Consider the following 13,995-nt stretch of genomic DNA (forward strand, 5'->3'; position numbering starts at 1 on the left):
TGGACTCTGTGCATGTGTAGTCTGGCCGCAGGGGTCTGAGCGTGTGTGTGGTGTGGCCGTGCGTGTGGACCACACCAGGAGCCGCCGCCCCAGTGAGACTCACGGCGATGCACTTCTCGAAGGCCGTGATCTTGTCGTGCGCCACCTCCTCACGGATCGCGACGTACATGTACGGCACGTAGCTCAGGAAGTACATGATGCCCCCGCACGCTGCTGCCATGCGCGCCTTCGAGTACAGCACGCTCACCAGGAAGCTGAGTATACACACAAGACGAAGATCCCCCGTATAGCCTCAAGAGACTTTTGGGGCAGGTGCTGTCAGCGAGTAGCACCTGTGAAGGCTGGCAAGGCACTCATTTGAAACCGGTCCAGGGATTTTGCTTGTGTTGAACCAATATTGCCAGAAAGCCCGATTCTGTCGATGAAACAACGAATGTCGAAACCGGTCCAGAGCTTTTGCTTGCGTTGAACCAATATAGTCAGCAAACCCGACTCTGCAAGCGAGACCCTGTGTGCCAAAACCTTGAATTGGGATGTGTAAAACCGTTTTTTTTTACGTTGAGAGATAAATATGTGGGGACAACAGACTGTCTGCTTAATTCACAAGTAAATGCTCATAAATTGGCCGATAACACCTTCATGTACAGAGAACTGCAGAACTTGGGCAATTGTTGGTGCTGGGTTCATCGTGCAACGGCTGTCTTCTCGCTCCTCGTCTGTGGCTCGTCCTGCTGGCACCTCCAAATCGTCCAGTCTCTCTCTCGAGTCGCCCATTCTCTCTCTCGAGTCGCCCATTCTCTCTCTCGAGTCGCCCGTTCTCTCTCTCGAGTCGCCCATTCTCTCTCTCGAGTCGCCCATTCTCTCTCTCGAGTCGCCCATTCTCTCTCTCGAGTCGCCCATTCTCTCTCTCGAGTCGCCCATTCTCTCTCCCGAGTCGCCCGTTCTCTCTCTCGAGTCGTCCGTTCTCTCTCTCGAGTCGCCCATTCTCTCTCTCGAGTCGCCCATTCTCTCTCTCGAGTCGCCCATTCTCTCTCTCGAGTCGCCCATTCTCTCTCTCGAGTCGCCCATTCTCTCTCTCGAGTCGCCCATTCTCTCTCCCGAGTCGCCCGTTCTCTCTCTTGAGTCGCCCGTTCTCTCTCTCGAGTCGCCCATTCTCTCTTTCTCTCTACGAGAGCGCGGAGCGACTACCGTGCAGCGGCTGCGCAGTGCTTCAGCTTCATCGCCTGATGAAACTGGTTTTGTTGTAACTACCAGCGAATCGTCAAAAGGACTCAAATAGTAAATGTTGAGGGTTCAATCTCCAACACACCGGTGTGCTGAAGTAGTAACTAATTGGCACGTTTTGTTTACGTGACAAAGCTCGCTGATGGGCTGTGTCGGGTGGTGGTGGGTTAACGACACGTTCATATTAAGGTAAAAATCTTTATTATGAATTTCTATTAATTAAATTTAGTTATTTCTATTTTCTGCAACGTCGCCGATGACCGTGTTTGCCCGCTGCCGCCGCTGGCGCTACTGCTGGTTACTGCCACTCACCAGAACATGACGGTGGCCAGGGCGTAGATGGTGAGGAAGAGCCAGATGATGAAGATGTCGCTGTGCATGAGCACCTGGCCATACTTGAGGATGACGGTGAGCACTGCCACGGTGATGGAGAGCTGCAGGAAGCCCGTGATGAACCACGCCACCCAGTGCACCGCATTACTCAGACCCATCATCTTCATCACCTGGAGATGGGAAAACCGGCATCGTGGCAATCATCGTCATCGTCATCATCAAAACAATCGTCATCGTCATCAGCATCGTCATCGTCGTCAGCATCACCGCGTTACTCAGCCCCACCATCTTAAATGACCTTGCTTCAGGGATCTGGCATCATCGTCACCATCACTGTGACAGTGTTTTTTGTGCGTTAGTTTGTTGTCCTTCCCCCGCACCTCCGATGAGCACAGTTGGCTACGCACGGCGCGAAAGAAGTTCAACGTATGTAGATCATAATCGTCGTCACCATCGTCAGCACCGCGTTACTCAGCCCCATCATCGCCTGGCGACGGGGACCTGGAATCAGCATCATCAACATCATCATCATTGTTGCCACTGATCCCCACAAGCCTACTCAGGGGATGATCGTCCACTTTGCCCACCGAGTAGGGCAACGGCTGTGTGCCTCCACTCCCGTCCACTCCCCGGCGGCATGCCGGAGTCACCCGCAGCATTCCCGCCGGTGCTCAAACCCTTACCTCTTTCAGACGATGCTCCTTCTCGGCCACGATGTGCTGGATCATCATTGCCACGGAGTAAACCCAGGAGATGACCATGCACAGCGGCATCATGTGCTCGATGACGAACAGGAAACTGTGGCGCAGTTGCACGTGAGAGAGGGAGAGAGAGAGAGTGAGGGGAACGGCATCACTGCCGATGCCAGGCGGCTACGCGTTCACGGCTACAAACACAAACCGATACGGAGAACAGACTCAACCACGCTGGGAGCAGGAGCACTCACAGCTGGGAGCAGAAGCACTCACAACCCTCACGGTAGCCGGCTGGGAGCAGGAGCACTCACAACCCTCACAGTAACCAGCTGGGAGCAGGAGCACTCACTCATCACGCGTGTAGCAGGGGTAGGGGAAGAGCTGCACGTAGTTGCCGGGCTCCACCACGTCGTGCCCGACGAACGTGTTGATGATCGCTCGCTCGATCATGTCTGCCAGCGCGCACACAACGGCACAAAGGGTCTCCGTTAAAAACTAACGTGAGCAGGAAATGTTCACTACCTTGGCGAGATTTTAACTAGCTCGCTTGGTATGTAGGAGGTCGTGGGTGGATCCCAACCCTGACGCCTGTACATTTGAAATTTGCATGTCTCTCCCCATGGTCGCGTAGATTTTTCTCCAGGTCCTCCGGTTTTTCCCTCCACATTTAGAATCAACATGCATTTACATATTTTTGCTGCTATAAATTTCCACATGATAAGCCACTTCGTTGAGCTATCATGTGTGGCCAGGTCGCTTCTGAAAAAGAGCTATATAGCTCAGTGGGCCTTCCTAATTGTTGGTAGTGCCAGCTACGGTGCAGATGAAGATCAACATACATACATATCTTGATTTGAAGCTTTCGTGACTGCAGGAATCTATCAGTTGTCTCTTGCGGAAGTAGGCCTACTTCAGCAGTTGTTTCTTGCTGTGGTTGTCCCACCTGATGACGATTACTTTGTGTAGCGATCAAAACGTCGTGATCTATTATTTTTCTACCCACGTGACTTACCGAAAGAACCAAAGAGTATACATACATATGTACTGCCCATAGACTCAACACTGCACCTCCGATGAGCACGGTTGGCTACGTACGGTGGTGCGAAATAAATTAAACGTGCATACGCAAGTACATACACCGCTTATGCTGCTGCCCCACCTCTCTCTCACCTTGGATCCACACGAAGCCATAGAAGAAGTAGTACTGCCCACCGGAGTTGGGTCCGGGCCTCCAGTAGGCGCGCCGGATCTCATTGGTCTTCTCCGTGAAGCTCGAGTTTTGACGGATCTTGTAGATGACGTGCGGCGGCAGAGCGCCGTGCCGGTCTGTTTGGAAAATGACACCTGGTGGGGGGGGGGGGACATGGACATCAACAACGATGACGACGACAACAACCACAACAACAAAGGTGACAAGAACAACAACGACATCGACAACAACGATGACGACAATAGCATAGGTGGTGGTGGTGGCGCAGTAGTGACGCTCATGCCTCAGGGAAAGAAGGGTCCCCCCGGGTTTGATTCCCAACTCGGGCGCCTTTTGGTGCGGAGTTTGTACGTACGTATTGTATATACGTTGAACTTCTTTCGCACCGCACATAGCCAACCGTGCTGATCAAAGGTTTGTACGTTGTACAAACCTCTGAATAGCACGGTTGGTGACGGTATTGAGTGCGTGTATACGTTCTCCCCTGGGACCTGCAACACGTTTTCGTCCGCATTCTACAGCGAGGGGCCGCGGAGGGCGAGGAGGTTCGGGAGCTCACTGGCAAAGACGGTGACGTTCTCGTGGTAGGCGCGGTTGAGCGTGTAGTTCACGATGGCGTCCTCCGTGGGGAACCCGCGGAATACATCGACGCTCACCTGCAGCGAACGCAACGACAACATCGTCATTGTCGTCATCATCAATATGAAAACTAAACTATTATTATTTTACCAGGTAATTGTTGCATAGTGTAGAATAGTGCCGTGTATAGTGTAGTAGTGTAGCGTGTCGTAGTGTAGAGTACGTTGAACTTCTTTCGCACCATAGCCAGCACTACCAACAATGAGGAAGGCCCACTGAGCTATATACAGCTATACTCATTGGTTCTTTCGGTAAAGTCACGTAGTTAGAAATAAAATAAAATAAAACAAATCACGACGTTTTGATCGCAACACAAGCGGTCGAAACGTCGTGATTTGTTTTATTTTATTTTATTTCTACCTACGAGACTTTACCGAAAGAACCAAAGAGTATGGATTCCTGCAGTCACGAAAGCTTCAAATCAAGATTGAACTATATGTAGCTATTTTCCAGAAGCGACCTGGTCACAGATAATAGCTCAACAAAATGGCTTATCATCATGTGGACGTTTATAGCAGCCATGTTTTCAAAATATGGAGGAAAGAACCGGAGGAACCGGAGAAAAAAATCCACGCAACCACGGGGAGGGGGAGAGAGAGAGATACGCAAATGCCAAACATACAGACGTCAGGGTTGGGGTCGGGATCGAAACCACGACCTCCTGCACACCAGTCGAGGTAGTTAACATCTCGCCACCGTGGCACCCCTATCATCTTAACGATAGACAAAATCACCACCGTCAAAATTTTGATTGTATATTGTGTATTTCAGCAAGCAGGGCCCCATGAGCTATTAGGCTCTATTTTAACTGGGCGTCCTGCGATGGTACCGATGTTGAACAGTATAGATAGTTGCGAGCATGGTTACGCAGGGTCGCAATACAACCAGCGAGTATTGGTATCTGTGCGTCACATGCTATATGCATGTATGTCTGTTGAACTTCTTTCGCAGCGTACGTAACCAAACGTGCTAATCGGAGGTGCGGGAAAGGAACTTGAGTTTCAGGAGTGAATGGAAGTTCTTCACGGCTGGCAATCATTGAATTCCCAAATCAATCATGACCGGAGATAAATCAATGTCATCGTCAATATCATCACCGTAGACAAGTCATCATCATCCGTGGAATAGGTCCACACGGACCTGGGATCACATTACCATTATCAACAACTTAAATACCAAAATTGACAATATTTTCATCATTCTCAATTGCATTAATGAGGCAGAGACACAACGCAACGACAACATCGTCATTGTCGTCATCATCAATATGAAAACTAAACTATTTTTATTTTACCAGGTAATTGTTGCATAGTGTAGAATAGTGCCGTGTATAGTGTAGTAGTGTAGCGTGTCGTAGTGTAGAGTACGTTGAACTTCTTTCGCACCATAGCCAGCACTACCAACAATGAGGAAGGCCCACTGAGCTATATACAGCTATACTCATTGGTTCTTTCGGTAAAGTCACGTAGTTAGAAATAAAATAAAATAAAACAAATCACGACGTTTCGAACGCAACACAAGCGGTCGAAACGTCGTGATTTGTTTTATTTTATTTTATTTCTACCTACGAGACTTTACCGAAAGAACCGAAGAGTATGGATTCCTGCAGTCACGAAAGCTTCAAATCAAGATTGAACTATATGTAGCTATTTTCCAGAAGCGACCTGGTCACAGATAATAGCTCAACAAAATGGCTTATCATCATGTGGACGTTTATAGCAGCCATGTTTTCAAAATATGGAGGAAAGAACCGGAGGAACCGGAGAAAAAAATCCACGCAACCACGGGGAGAGGGAGAGAGAGAGATACGCAAATGCCAAACATACAGACGTCAGGGTTGGGGTCGGGATCGTAACCACGACCTCCTGCACACCAGTCGAGGTAGTTAACATCTCGCCACCGTGGCACCCCTATCATCTTAACGATAGACAAAATCACCACCGTCAAAATTTTGATTGTATATTGTGTATTTCAGCAAGCAGGGCCCCATGAGCTATTAGGCTCTATTTTAACTGGGCGTCCTGCGATGGTACCGATGTTGAACAGTATAGATAGTTGCGAGCATGGTTACGCAGGGTCGCAATACAACCAGCGAGTATTGGTATCTGTGCGTCACATGCTATATGCATGTATGTCTGTTGAACTTCTTTCGCAGCGTACGTAACCAAACGTGCTAATCGGAGGTGCGGGAAAGGAACTTGAGTTTCAGGAGTGAATGGAAGTTCTTCACGGCTGGCAATCATTGAATTCCCAAATCAATCATGACCGGAGATAAATCAATGTCATCATCAATATCATCACCGTAGACAAGTCATCATCATCCGTGGAATAAGTCCACACGGACCTGGGATCACATTACCATTATCAACAACTTAAATACCAAAATTGACAATATTTTCATCATTCTCAATTGCATTAATGAGGCAGAGACACAGGACAATCAATCATCATCAGCACCATCATTATCAAGTTCAAATTCATCACCATTACCAACGTGATTATCACCTCCAATCAGCATGGTTAGCTACGTACGGTACATGCATTATCGACCAGTCATCCCCATAACCATTTCAGACAAATCACCATCATGAACATCACAATTATTCATAGTAAAGTTGTTTGGTTATATCGCGTTAATATAAGTGCGTCGTCTGAATAATATTGGTCGCGAAAGCCTACGTGTTAACTTAACATCACAACCATAGCCACCGTCGTTCACCTTGGACATGAAGCGGGCCCACCCGCAGGCCGCGTTATCAATGACGTCCAGCTGCTTGAGCACGACGGAGGCATTGGGCAGGGGCTGCGTGGCGCCATCCAAGAGGCCCTGTCGGAGGTGGCTGCCCGACAGGTTCAGCAGCTCCGGGTGACGCGACAACTCCTCCACCAGCTGCGGCGCAGTGGCACGCGGGAACAACCAAAACGCGCTCACACCGGGAATAGCGACGCGATGGCCTGTTGTTAGAGGCTTGCCGATGACGGGGTACCGGCGGTTTCAAGATCGGCCTCTGTAGTGGAGGGGGGCTCGTGAAAGACGCTACTGGGCAATTTGAGGCAGTCGCCCTCCAATGTTAGCGGAGGGCAGGGGAGCGAAGCTCACAACAGCGAGCGGAGCGTTGGGCGGCAAAAACGCGGCGCGTTGGCAAAGTCGGGAGCACTGATGGTGCTTCTGCCAGTCATCTCAGTCAGTCAACCCATGGCACTTGGGTCTGTTCGGTGACCTCCTGCCAGCGATCATTCGACACTCCACATGACCTTAGAGTGCACCTAGCCATGGTGACATTACTGCCACTTCGTGGCAAATGTCTGTTGTTGTTGTTGTGCGAGTTAGGAACTCTCCTGGCTACAGGGCTGTGTTTGTGTGTGTTAGGGGTACGGTATTAGGGGTTCTCACCTGGCGCCCCCAGCCCATGTGGTCGTGGAGCTGGCCCCCGTGCAGCACCGCGCGGATCTTCTGCGAGGCGTTGAGCCACAACTGGGCGTAGCGCGTCACGTTCCCCAGGAACGCAAACGTCTCGTTCGCCTGCGGACGATGCGGCGGGGACGCGGTCGGGACACGGGGACCAAGGTGGGGACACGGGGACATAAAGACATGGTGAAACAGTGGGTACACAGGGACACAGTGGGGAGACAGGACACAGTGGGGACACAGGGACACAGTGGGGGTGGTGAATTAACGAGTGGACATATTGAATAATAGAAATTGAATACACGTAGTATTGGTGCTATAGTTCTTTCAGCACAAGTGGAGTGAGATGAGAGGGGAGAGGTAGGAGAGTGCGTCGAGGGGAGTGGAGCGAGATGAGAGGGGAGAGGTAGGAGTGCATGGAGGGGAGTAGAGCGAGATGAGAGGTAGGACAGTGCATGGAGGGGAGTAGAGTGAGATGAGAGGGGAGAGGTAGGAGAGTGCATGGAGGGGAGTAGAGCGAGATGAGAGGTAGGAGAGTGCGTGGAGAGAAGTAGAGTGAGATGAGAGGGGAGAGGTAGGAGAGTGCGTGGAGGGGAGTAGAGTGAGATGTGAGGGGAGAGCCAGCCAGGGATGAGTCCACGGAGTATGTTGGAGATGGTGAGGAGGGCGATGTTGTCGTTGATCTAGGATTGGGTTGGGGTTCAGAGGGATCGGGGGATGTCTGTGCAATGCCGACCGCTGCGGTGAGTGCGTGGACGGACGTGTCAGCGGCGAGACCCCTGCTCGGTGCACTCCGCATCACCTTTTGGATGACCTGGTCGGCCTGCGATCCGGCGGGCGCAAACAGAACCTTGGGGTTGCTCGTCATTAGGTGCACAAGCAAGCCCAGGTTGCGCTGCTCCTTGCTTGTGAAGCCCAGGGAGCTCATGTTCCCCTGCTTCAGCGCTTCCGGGTTGATCTCTCTGCGAGCACAGCAGCAGCAGAACGCGGCAGGTCAACGAGATCGCAGCCGGGGCTACCACGCTGGCGATGGCCGTGACGCTGTACGTGGCGTGGCCTGTAATCCAGCGCTGTGGAGGTAGCAGCGTGGAGGTTGGTGGATCACCGCGCAAATGCTGAGAAACTCCCTCCCCGTGGATGTCGAGGAGGAGCCGTAACTCTGGCTCTGCCAGGATAAGGCGGTTCATAAAAGTTCTAGAAAAACACATAAATGAATCTAAACTATTACCAGGTCAAGCCCACTGAGCTATTAGATCATTTTTTTAAAGCGACCTGGCCACAAATGATCGCTCAACAAAGGGGCTTAAAATGCGGAAATGTACAGCAGCTAAATAATAGAATTGCGTGATGTTGCTTCTCAATGTGGAGGTAAAAACCGTAGGACCCAGAGAAAGAATCCACGCAACCACGGGGACAACACGCAAACTCAAAATATACAACGGGCGTCAGGGGTCGGGATCGAACCCACGTCTCTTGCACACCAGGCGAGTTGGGTAACATCTCCTCGCCACCACGGCACCCCCTTAAACAGCATCCCCCGCCCCCCATACAAGAAAGCCGACGTCATCGCTCCGCGTCTCCGCTCGTGCCGGCGCGGCGCTCACTCACCGCTTGTTCCCACACAGGATGGGTTGCAGCCCGGCCCAGAGCCGCACAAATCCCGAGAAGTGGTTCTTGCCGCCGCCGTCATCCGCCGCGTCGTCGTCGGCGTCGTCGGCGTCATCGCCGTTGGCGTCGTCGGCCACCGCATCCTCGCGCGGCGCTCCCTCCGTGCCGTTCGGCGGCACCGCCGTCGTTGTTGCATTCCCTGCCGCCGCCGGCACACGCACGTACGTACGCACATATGTTGAACTTCTTTCACACCATACGTAGCCAATTGTGATAATCGGAGCTACGTAGTCTATGGGTCATGTTGAGTCTATGGGTAGTGTTGAGTCTATGGGTAATGTTGAGTCTATGGGTAGTGTTGAGTCTATGGGCAGTGTTGAGTCCATGGGCAGTGTTGAGTCTATGGGTAGTGTTGAGTCTATGGGTAGTGTTGAGTCTATGGGTAGTGTTGAGTCTATGGGTAGTGTTGAGTCTATGGGTAGTGTTGAGTCTATGGGCAGTAAGTATGAATGTTGAACTTCTTTCGCAGCGCACGTAGCCAACCGCGCTAATCAGAGGCGCGGTGGTGACGTCGCAAGGAGGGAAGCGCGGTGGGAGGAGTAACTTCTCGGGCACGGAAGCAGCGGCGTCATCACCCCACATATCACAACCTGCCCATAACTGGACATCTGTGGAAAACAGCTTTGTAGCTCATCGAATTCCTCCAGTCTAAATAAAGACTCCCATTCTGATCACAACGCCACCCCCCGTTTCATCACGTAAGGAGTGTGTGGAAGGGGGGAAAGTCGGCTGTCCTGAAATGCCACGCTTGTTAAAACAGGGCCCCCTACAATCGGTATACATTTTTACGTGAACTATATTTTCTCTAGGTAGATATGAACACGAATAATACCAATGTTGGGAGGGTTTCAAGAAGGGCGACCGCCGCACCCCCCCCGCCACCCACCACCTGGGCCAGCCACGCCGCTTCTCACCCGTGCCGAAGGTGGTCCCGTTGCCAGCTACGTGCCCGTCGGGGTCCTGCGAGGAGGAGGTGGCGCCGGTCCCCCGCCTGGTGGCGCAGGCGCCCTTGGGGAGGAGGCGAGCTAGCCCCGAGAGCAGATGGATGTCCCGCAGCAGCTTGTGCAGCCGCCCCACGTCCTCCAGCAGCTCCTGCAGGCGCTGCCGCGTGCCGCTGGCGTTCATGCGCTCGAGGTCCAGCTGCCGCATGGGGGTGGTGGGGGGAGGGGGTGGCGACGCGTCAGCGAACGGCGCGGCTGCTGCCGTGGCGTGGGGCCCGTGATCGACCACAGGAATCAGAATCTTCGTCTACAAATGGAGAAATCCGATGAGCTGTAAAGCTCTTTTTCACAGGTGTCCAGTAGGGGCGAGGTTTAGAACGTTACGACGACAAACAATAGGAAAACATAATAGGAGTGCAAAATATAGGAGAGGAACGCAAATCACTAAAAATATATATATATATGTTTATCTTACCAGGTAAAGCCCACTGAGCAATTAGCTTCCGTTTCAGAATTGACCTGGCCAAAAATGATAACTCAACGAAGTGGCCCATCACGTGGGAATTCATAGCAGCCAAAACCTTTAAATACTACACGATGTGAACGTCGATCATAAATGAGGAGGGGAAAAAAACTGAAGGACCTGGAGAGAAAAAAGATCCACGTGACCACCGGGAGAGCACGCAGCAGCGAGGGGGTTGGTGGATCGTCGCACCCTGGCACGACAGGAGAAGACCGCACAGCAAAGTGTGCGGACTATTCTCCATCTGTTCCATCCGTGTGGAGTAAAGTGCTGTCCCCCACACATGCGCGAGTTTTCTCCAGGGCGCTCTGATTTTCCTCCTCCCACGTACAAAACACGCACTTCGTTGGCCGATAAACACCTCCATATATAGAGGACCGTGGAGTTCAGGAAACTGTCGGAGTGCCGGCTTCTCACCAGCGCGTGGCTTACTGCCTTCCCACTCACCTGTGGCTCCTCCTCCTGGTGCCTCGGAACCATTATGTCTGTACGTCAGCATTACAAGTCGAAATTATTATATTATTCTTTATTTGAAGCTTTCGTGACTGCAGGAAAAAAATAACAGCTCACGACGTTTCGATCGCCACACAAGCAACCGTCTTCAGGTGAAGATTATTTGAAGACGATTATTTTTTCTACCTACGCGACTTTACCGAAAGAACTAAAGAGCATTATATTATTATCACCATCATTATAAGCGACCGTCCATGACGGCTTCTTTTCCCCCCACGCCATTTCGCTACCCTACCTGCTGCACCACCTTGGCCGGCTCCACCTGCTGCCTCAGCTCCAGCGCCAGGCTCGAGAACGCCGCCAGCGCCTCGCCGCCGGCGCCACCGCCGTCGTTCCGCCGCGGAGGAGCGCCGGCCGCGCCATCGGCCGCCTGCGTCGCCGCCCCCGCCGGGCACAGGCGGGACCGAACCTCGCGCAGGCCACCCTGGGCCGCGGCGCCAGACGGCCGCAGCAGGAGCGGCCGTGGCGGTTCCCCTTTGTCGGTGGCGCAAGCGAGGCGGAAGAGCTGCGTTGGGGTGAGCAGGACGTTCTGCGGGGCGGCACGCAGGAAGGGAGGAGAGAGGGAGGCGTTGTTTGGTTTGGTTGTTTGGTTAGTTTCGTTACTGTCGTGCGTGAGCTGTGATCCATCAACTAAAACTAAACTCAACCAGGTAAGGCCCACTGAGCTAAAAAGCTCCTTTTCAGAAGCAACCTGGCGATCACAAATTATAGCTCCAACAAAGTGGCTTATCACCACGTGGACATGTATAGCAGCCAAATACTCTTGAACGCGTGATGTCGATTCTAAATTTGGGGAGGGAAAAACCGGAGGACCCGGAGAAAAATCTACGCGACCACGGGGAGAGAGACGTATACAGGCGTCAGGGTCGGGATCGAACCCACGAACTCCTGTCTACCAGGCGGGTTCGTTAAACATCTCGTGGCGTGGACTGTTTGGACGAAGACCTCTCTCCTAAACCGTCGGTGTGTCTCACGGTCCCACGATTCCGATCTGCGTAGCACCAACGGCACGAGCCGATTTCATCGCTCCGTCTCTCTCCCCGGTGGCCATCCACCTCGGGCGCGATCCGTCCTTGGGCTGCCGCTCCTCGGTCGTTACGCAGAAACCGGCGGCAGTCGTCCTCGAACCACCGCGCTGGGTCCTGCCCAGGCCCCCCTCTCACTTCAATTGTTAGCAGTCAAGTTAGAACCCAAGCAACCACATGGGTTGCAGGAGAGGTGTCCAGACCTCGATTTGAATATGTCCTAACACTGCACGGCCACCCTCACATGCCTCAAAGGGCCAGAGGAAAACACAAGCCGCTACTCGCCCATCATGACAACAATGCTGCCGATAATGATGCTGTCGCTTAAAACTCACACGTCTGTGCAAAGGGGCAACACTCGACCCCGTACTGATGGAACGGTGGCATCCACACTCCGCTGTGCCACCTTTCCCTGGCAGAGCCAGGGTACGGGCTCCTCCTCTACACCCACCCATGTGGTAGAGAGGGAGCTTCGCAACATCCGTGCGGTGATCCACAAACCCTCTCACTGCTGTTGCTGCTGCTTCTACAGGGCTGGATTACATATTTTGGATTTGCTCTCCAACACACCTGTGTGCTGTACTAGTAACGAATTGCCACGTTATGGATTAAAAGCTACGTGCAGCAGCAGCAGCGTAGACACCACCACCCGGCCGATGATGACACGACCGACTACTATCGCTACCATTGCCGCCGCCGGCGCTACGAAGCTCCACCGACCTGCAGAGCGCGCACGAGCGAGGCGCCGCTGCTGTCACCATCGCCACCATCCTCCCCCCCTGGCCGATTGCTGCTGTTGCTGCTGCCACCGCCGTTACTGCTGCCGCCGCCGTTACTGCTGCCACCGCTGTTACTGCTGCCGCCGCCATTACTACTGCTGGCATTGGCGAGCCCCAGCGCCTGTGCGAGGGCGAACAGCAGGGCTGGTCTCTGCGAAGCCAGCGCCGGGTCCTGCAGCGCCTGCTGCAGAAGCCCCCTGTGCAGGTTCCTCCACTTGGACACCAGCTGCTCCTAGGACAGCAACCGGTCAATGGGGGGTCATCGGGAGGTCACTCATTCTCCAATGCTGCCACACCCCCATTGTTTAGAACATCCTCCCGCTAGCGATGTTCAGGAGCTCGATGCAAAATGTCGAGGTCTGCCGATGCTTGCCATGACGGGAGGGCTCCAGGAGAGAATTGGTGTTGTTTTACCGCTCCTTCTCCTCCGTTGAAGGAGCACAAACTACAATATATTACTTATACAGTTCATAGTTTGGGTTGCATGGCCACAATCACGCTCCTGTGGCTTAGGCTTCCCCTAGGTCGACTCAACCTAAAACGAGTACCTGGTGCATTGTGTAAACATCACCACTGGGGAGACAAAGCCGGTCGGGCGTGATGCTGGCCACCCACTCTATTGTGTACCGCGCCCGCCTTCATTAGGTGGTACTCGCTGACAGCACTCGCCCCAACAGTCTGTTACAGGCTACACATGGGGGATCTTTGTCTTTGTGTCGAGCTGTCCACTTACCTGGAAGGCCGGGATGCTGTTGGTGGAGTCCCTGGAGGAGTCGCCCTCTTCCTTGTCCCATGCTTCCTTGGGCACCAGAGGGTAAGAGCCCAGGAAGAGGCGGTACAGCTGGAGGAGAGCCATCACACGGTCGTCAGCTCTGTGTGGTGAGCGCCCTCCACGTGCGTGTGCGCGCCTGAGCCTTCGGGAGGTGCTACTCGCAAACAGCGGAGTGGGACAGTTGTGGAAAGAACGGAGGAGTTCCCAGAGTGGGGAGTGGTGGTTACCGCACTGCGCTACAAACCCAGCGACCAGAGGTCGATA

The 13,995-nt window shown here is 53.1% G+C and overlaps 1 protein-coding gene across 3 annotated transcripts in view; it reads right to left on the bottom strand.

Annotated features, from left to right (window-relative positions):
- Positions 1-13,995, bottom strand: part of ABCA2 (ATP binding cassette subfamily A member 2) — a 65,106-nt gene that overhangs the window by 30,618 nt on the left and 20,493 nt on the right. For 2 of the 3 annotated variants that reach the window (XM_076052962.1, XM_032976491.2), the window contains exons 6-19: positions 13,693-13,800; positions 12,901-13,191; positions 11,391-11,684; positions 10,093-10,318; positions 9,119-9,317; positions 8,313-8,472; positions 7,496-7,624; positions 6,821-6,991; positions 4,022-4,118; positions 3,423-3,596; positions 2,602-2,704; positions 2,241-2,355; positions 1,537-1,727; positions 104-254 (exon numbers count right to left, since the gene is read on the bottom strand). In XM_076052962.1, coding sequence (XP_075909077.1) covers positions 104-254; positions 1,537-1,727; positions 2,241-2,355; positions 2,602-2,704; positions 3,423-3,596; positions 4,022-4,118; positions 6,821-6,991; positions 7,496-7,624; positions 8,313-8,472; positions 9,119-9,317; positions 10,093-10,318; positions 11,391-11,684; positions 12,901-13,191; positions 13,693-13,800 — 2,409 coding nt within the window. Of the gene's footprint in view, positions 1-103; positions 255-1,536; positions 1,728-2,240; positions 2,356-2,601; positions 2,705-3,422; positions 3,597-4,021; positions 4,119-6,820; positions 6,992-7,495; positions 7,625-8,312; positions 8,473-9,118; positions 9,318-10,092; positions 10,319-11,390; positions 11,685-12,900; positions 13,192-13,692; positions 13,886-13,995 lie in introns of all 3 variants that reach the window. The other variant, XM_076052963.1, reaches the window with a different exon arrangement.

Source organism: Petromyzon marinus, chromosome 59 (genome assembly GCF_048934315.1).
Source record: "Petromyzon marinus isolate PM22_M1 ecotype Great Lakes invasive population chromosome 59, UKy_Petmar_22M1.pri1.0, whole genome shotgun sequence".
Lineage (NCBI taxonomy): Eukaryota > Metazoa > Chordata > Hyperoartia > Petromyzontiformes > Petromyzontidae > Petromyzon > Petromyzon marinus.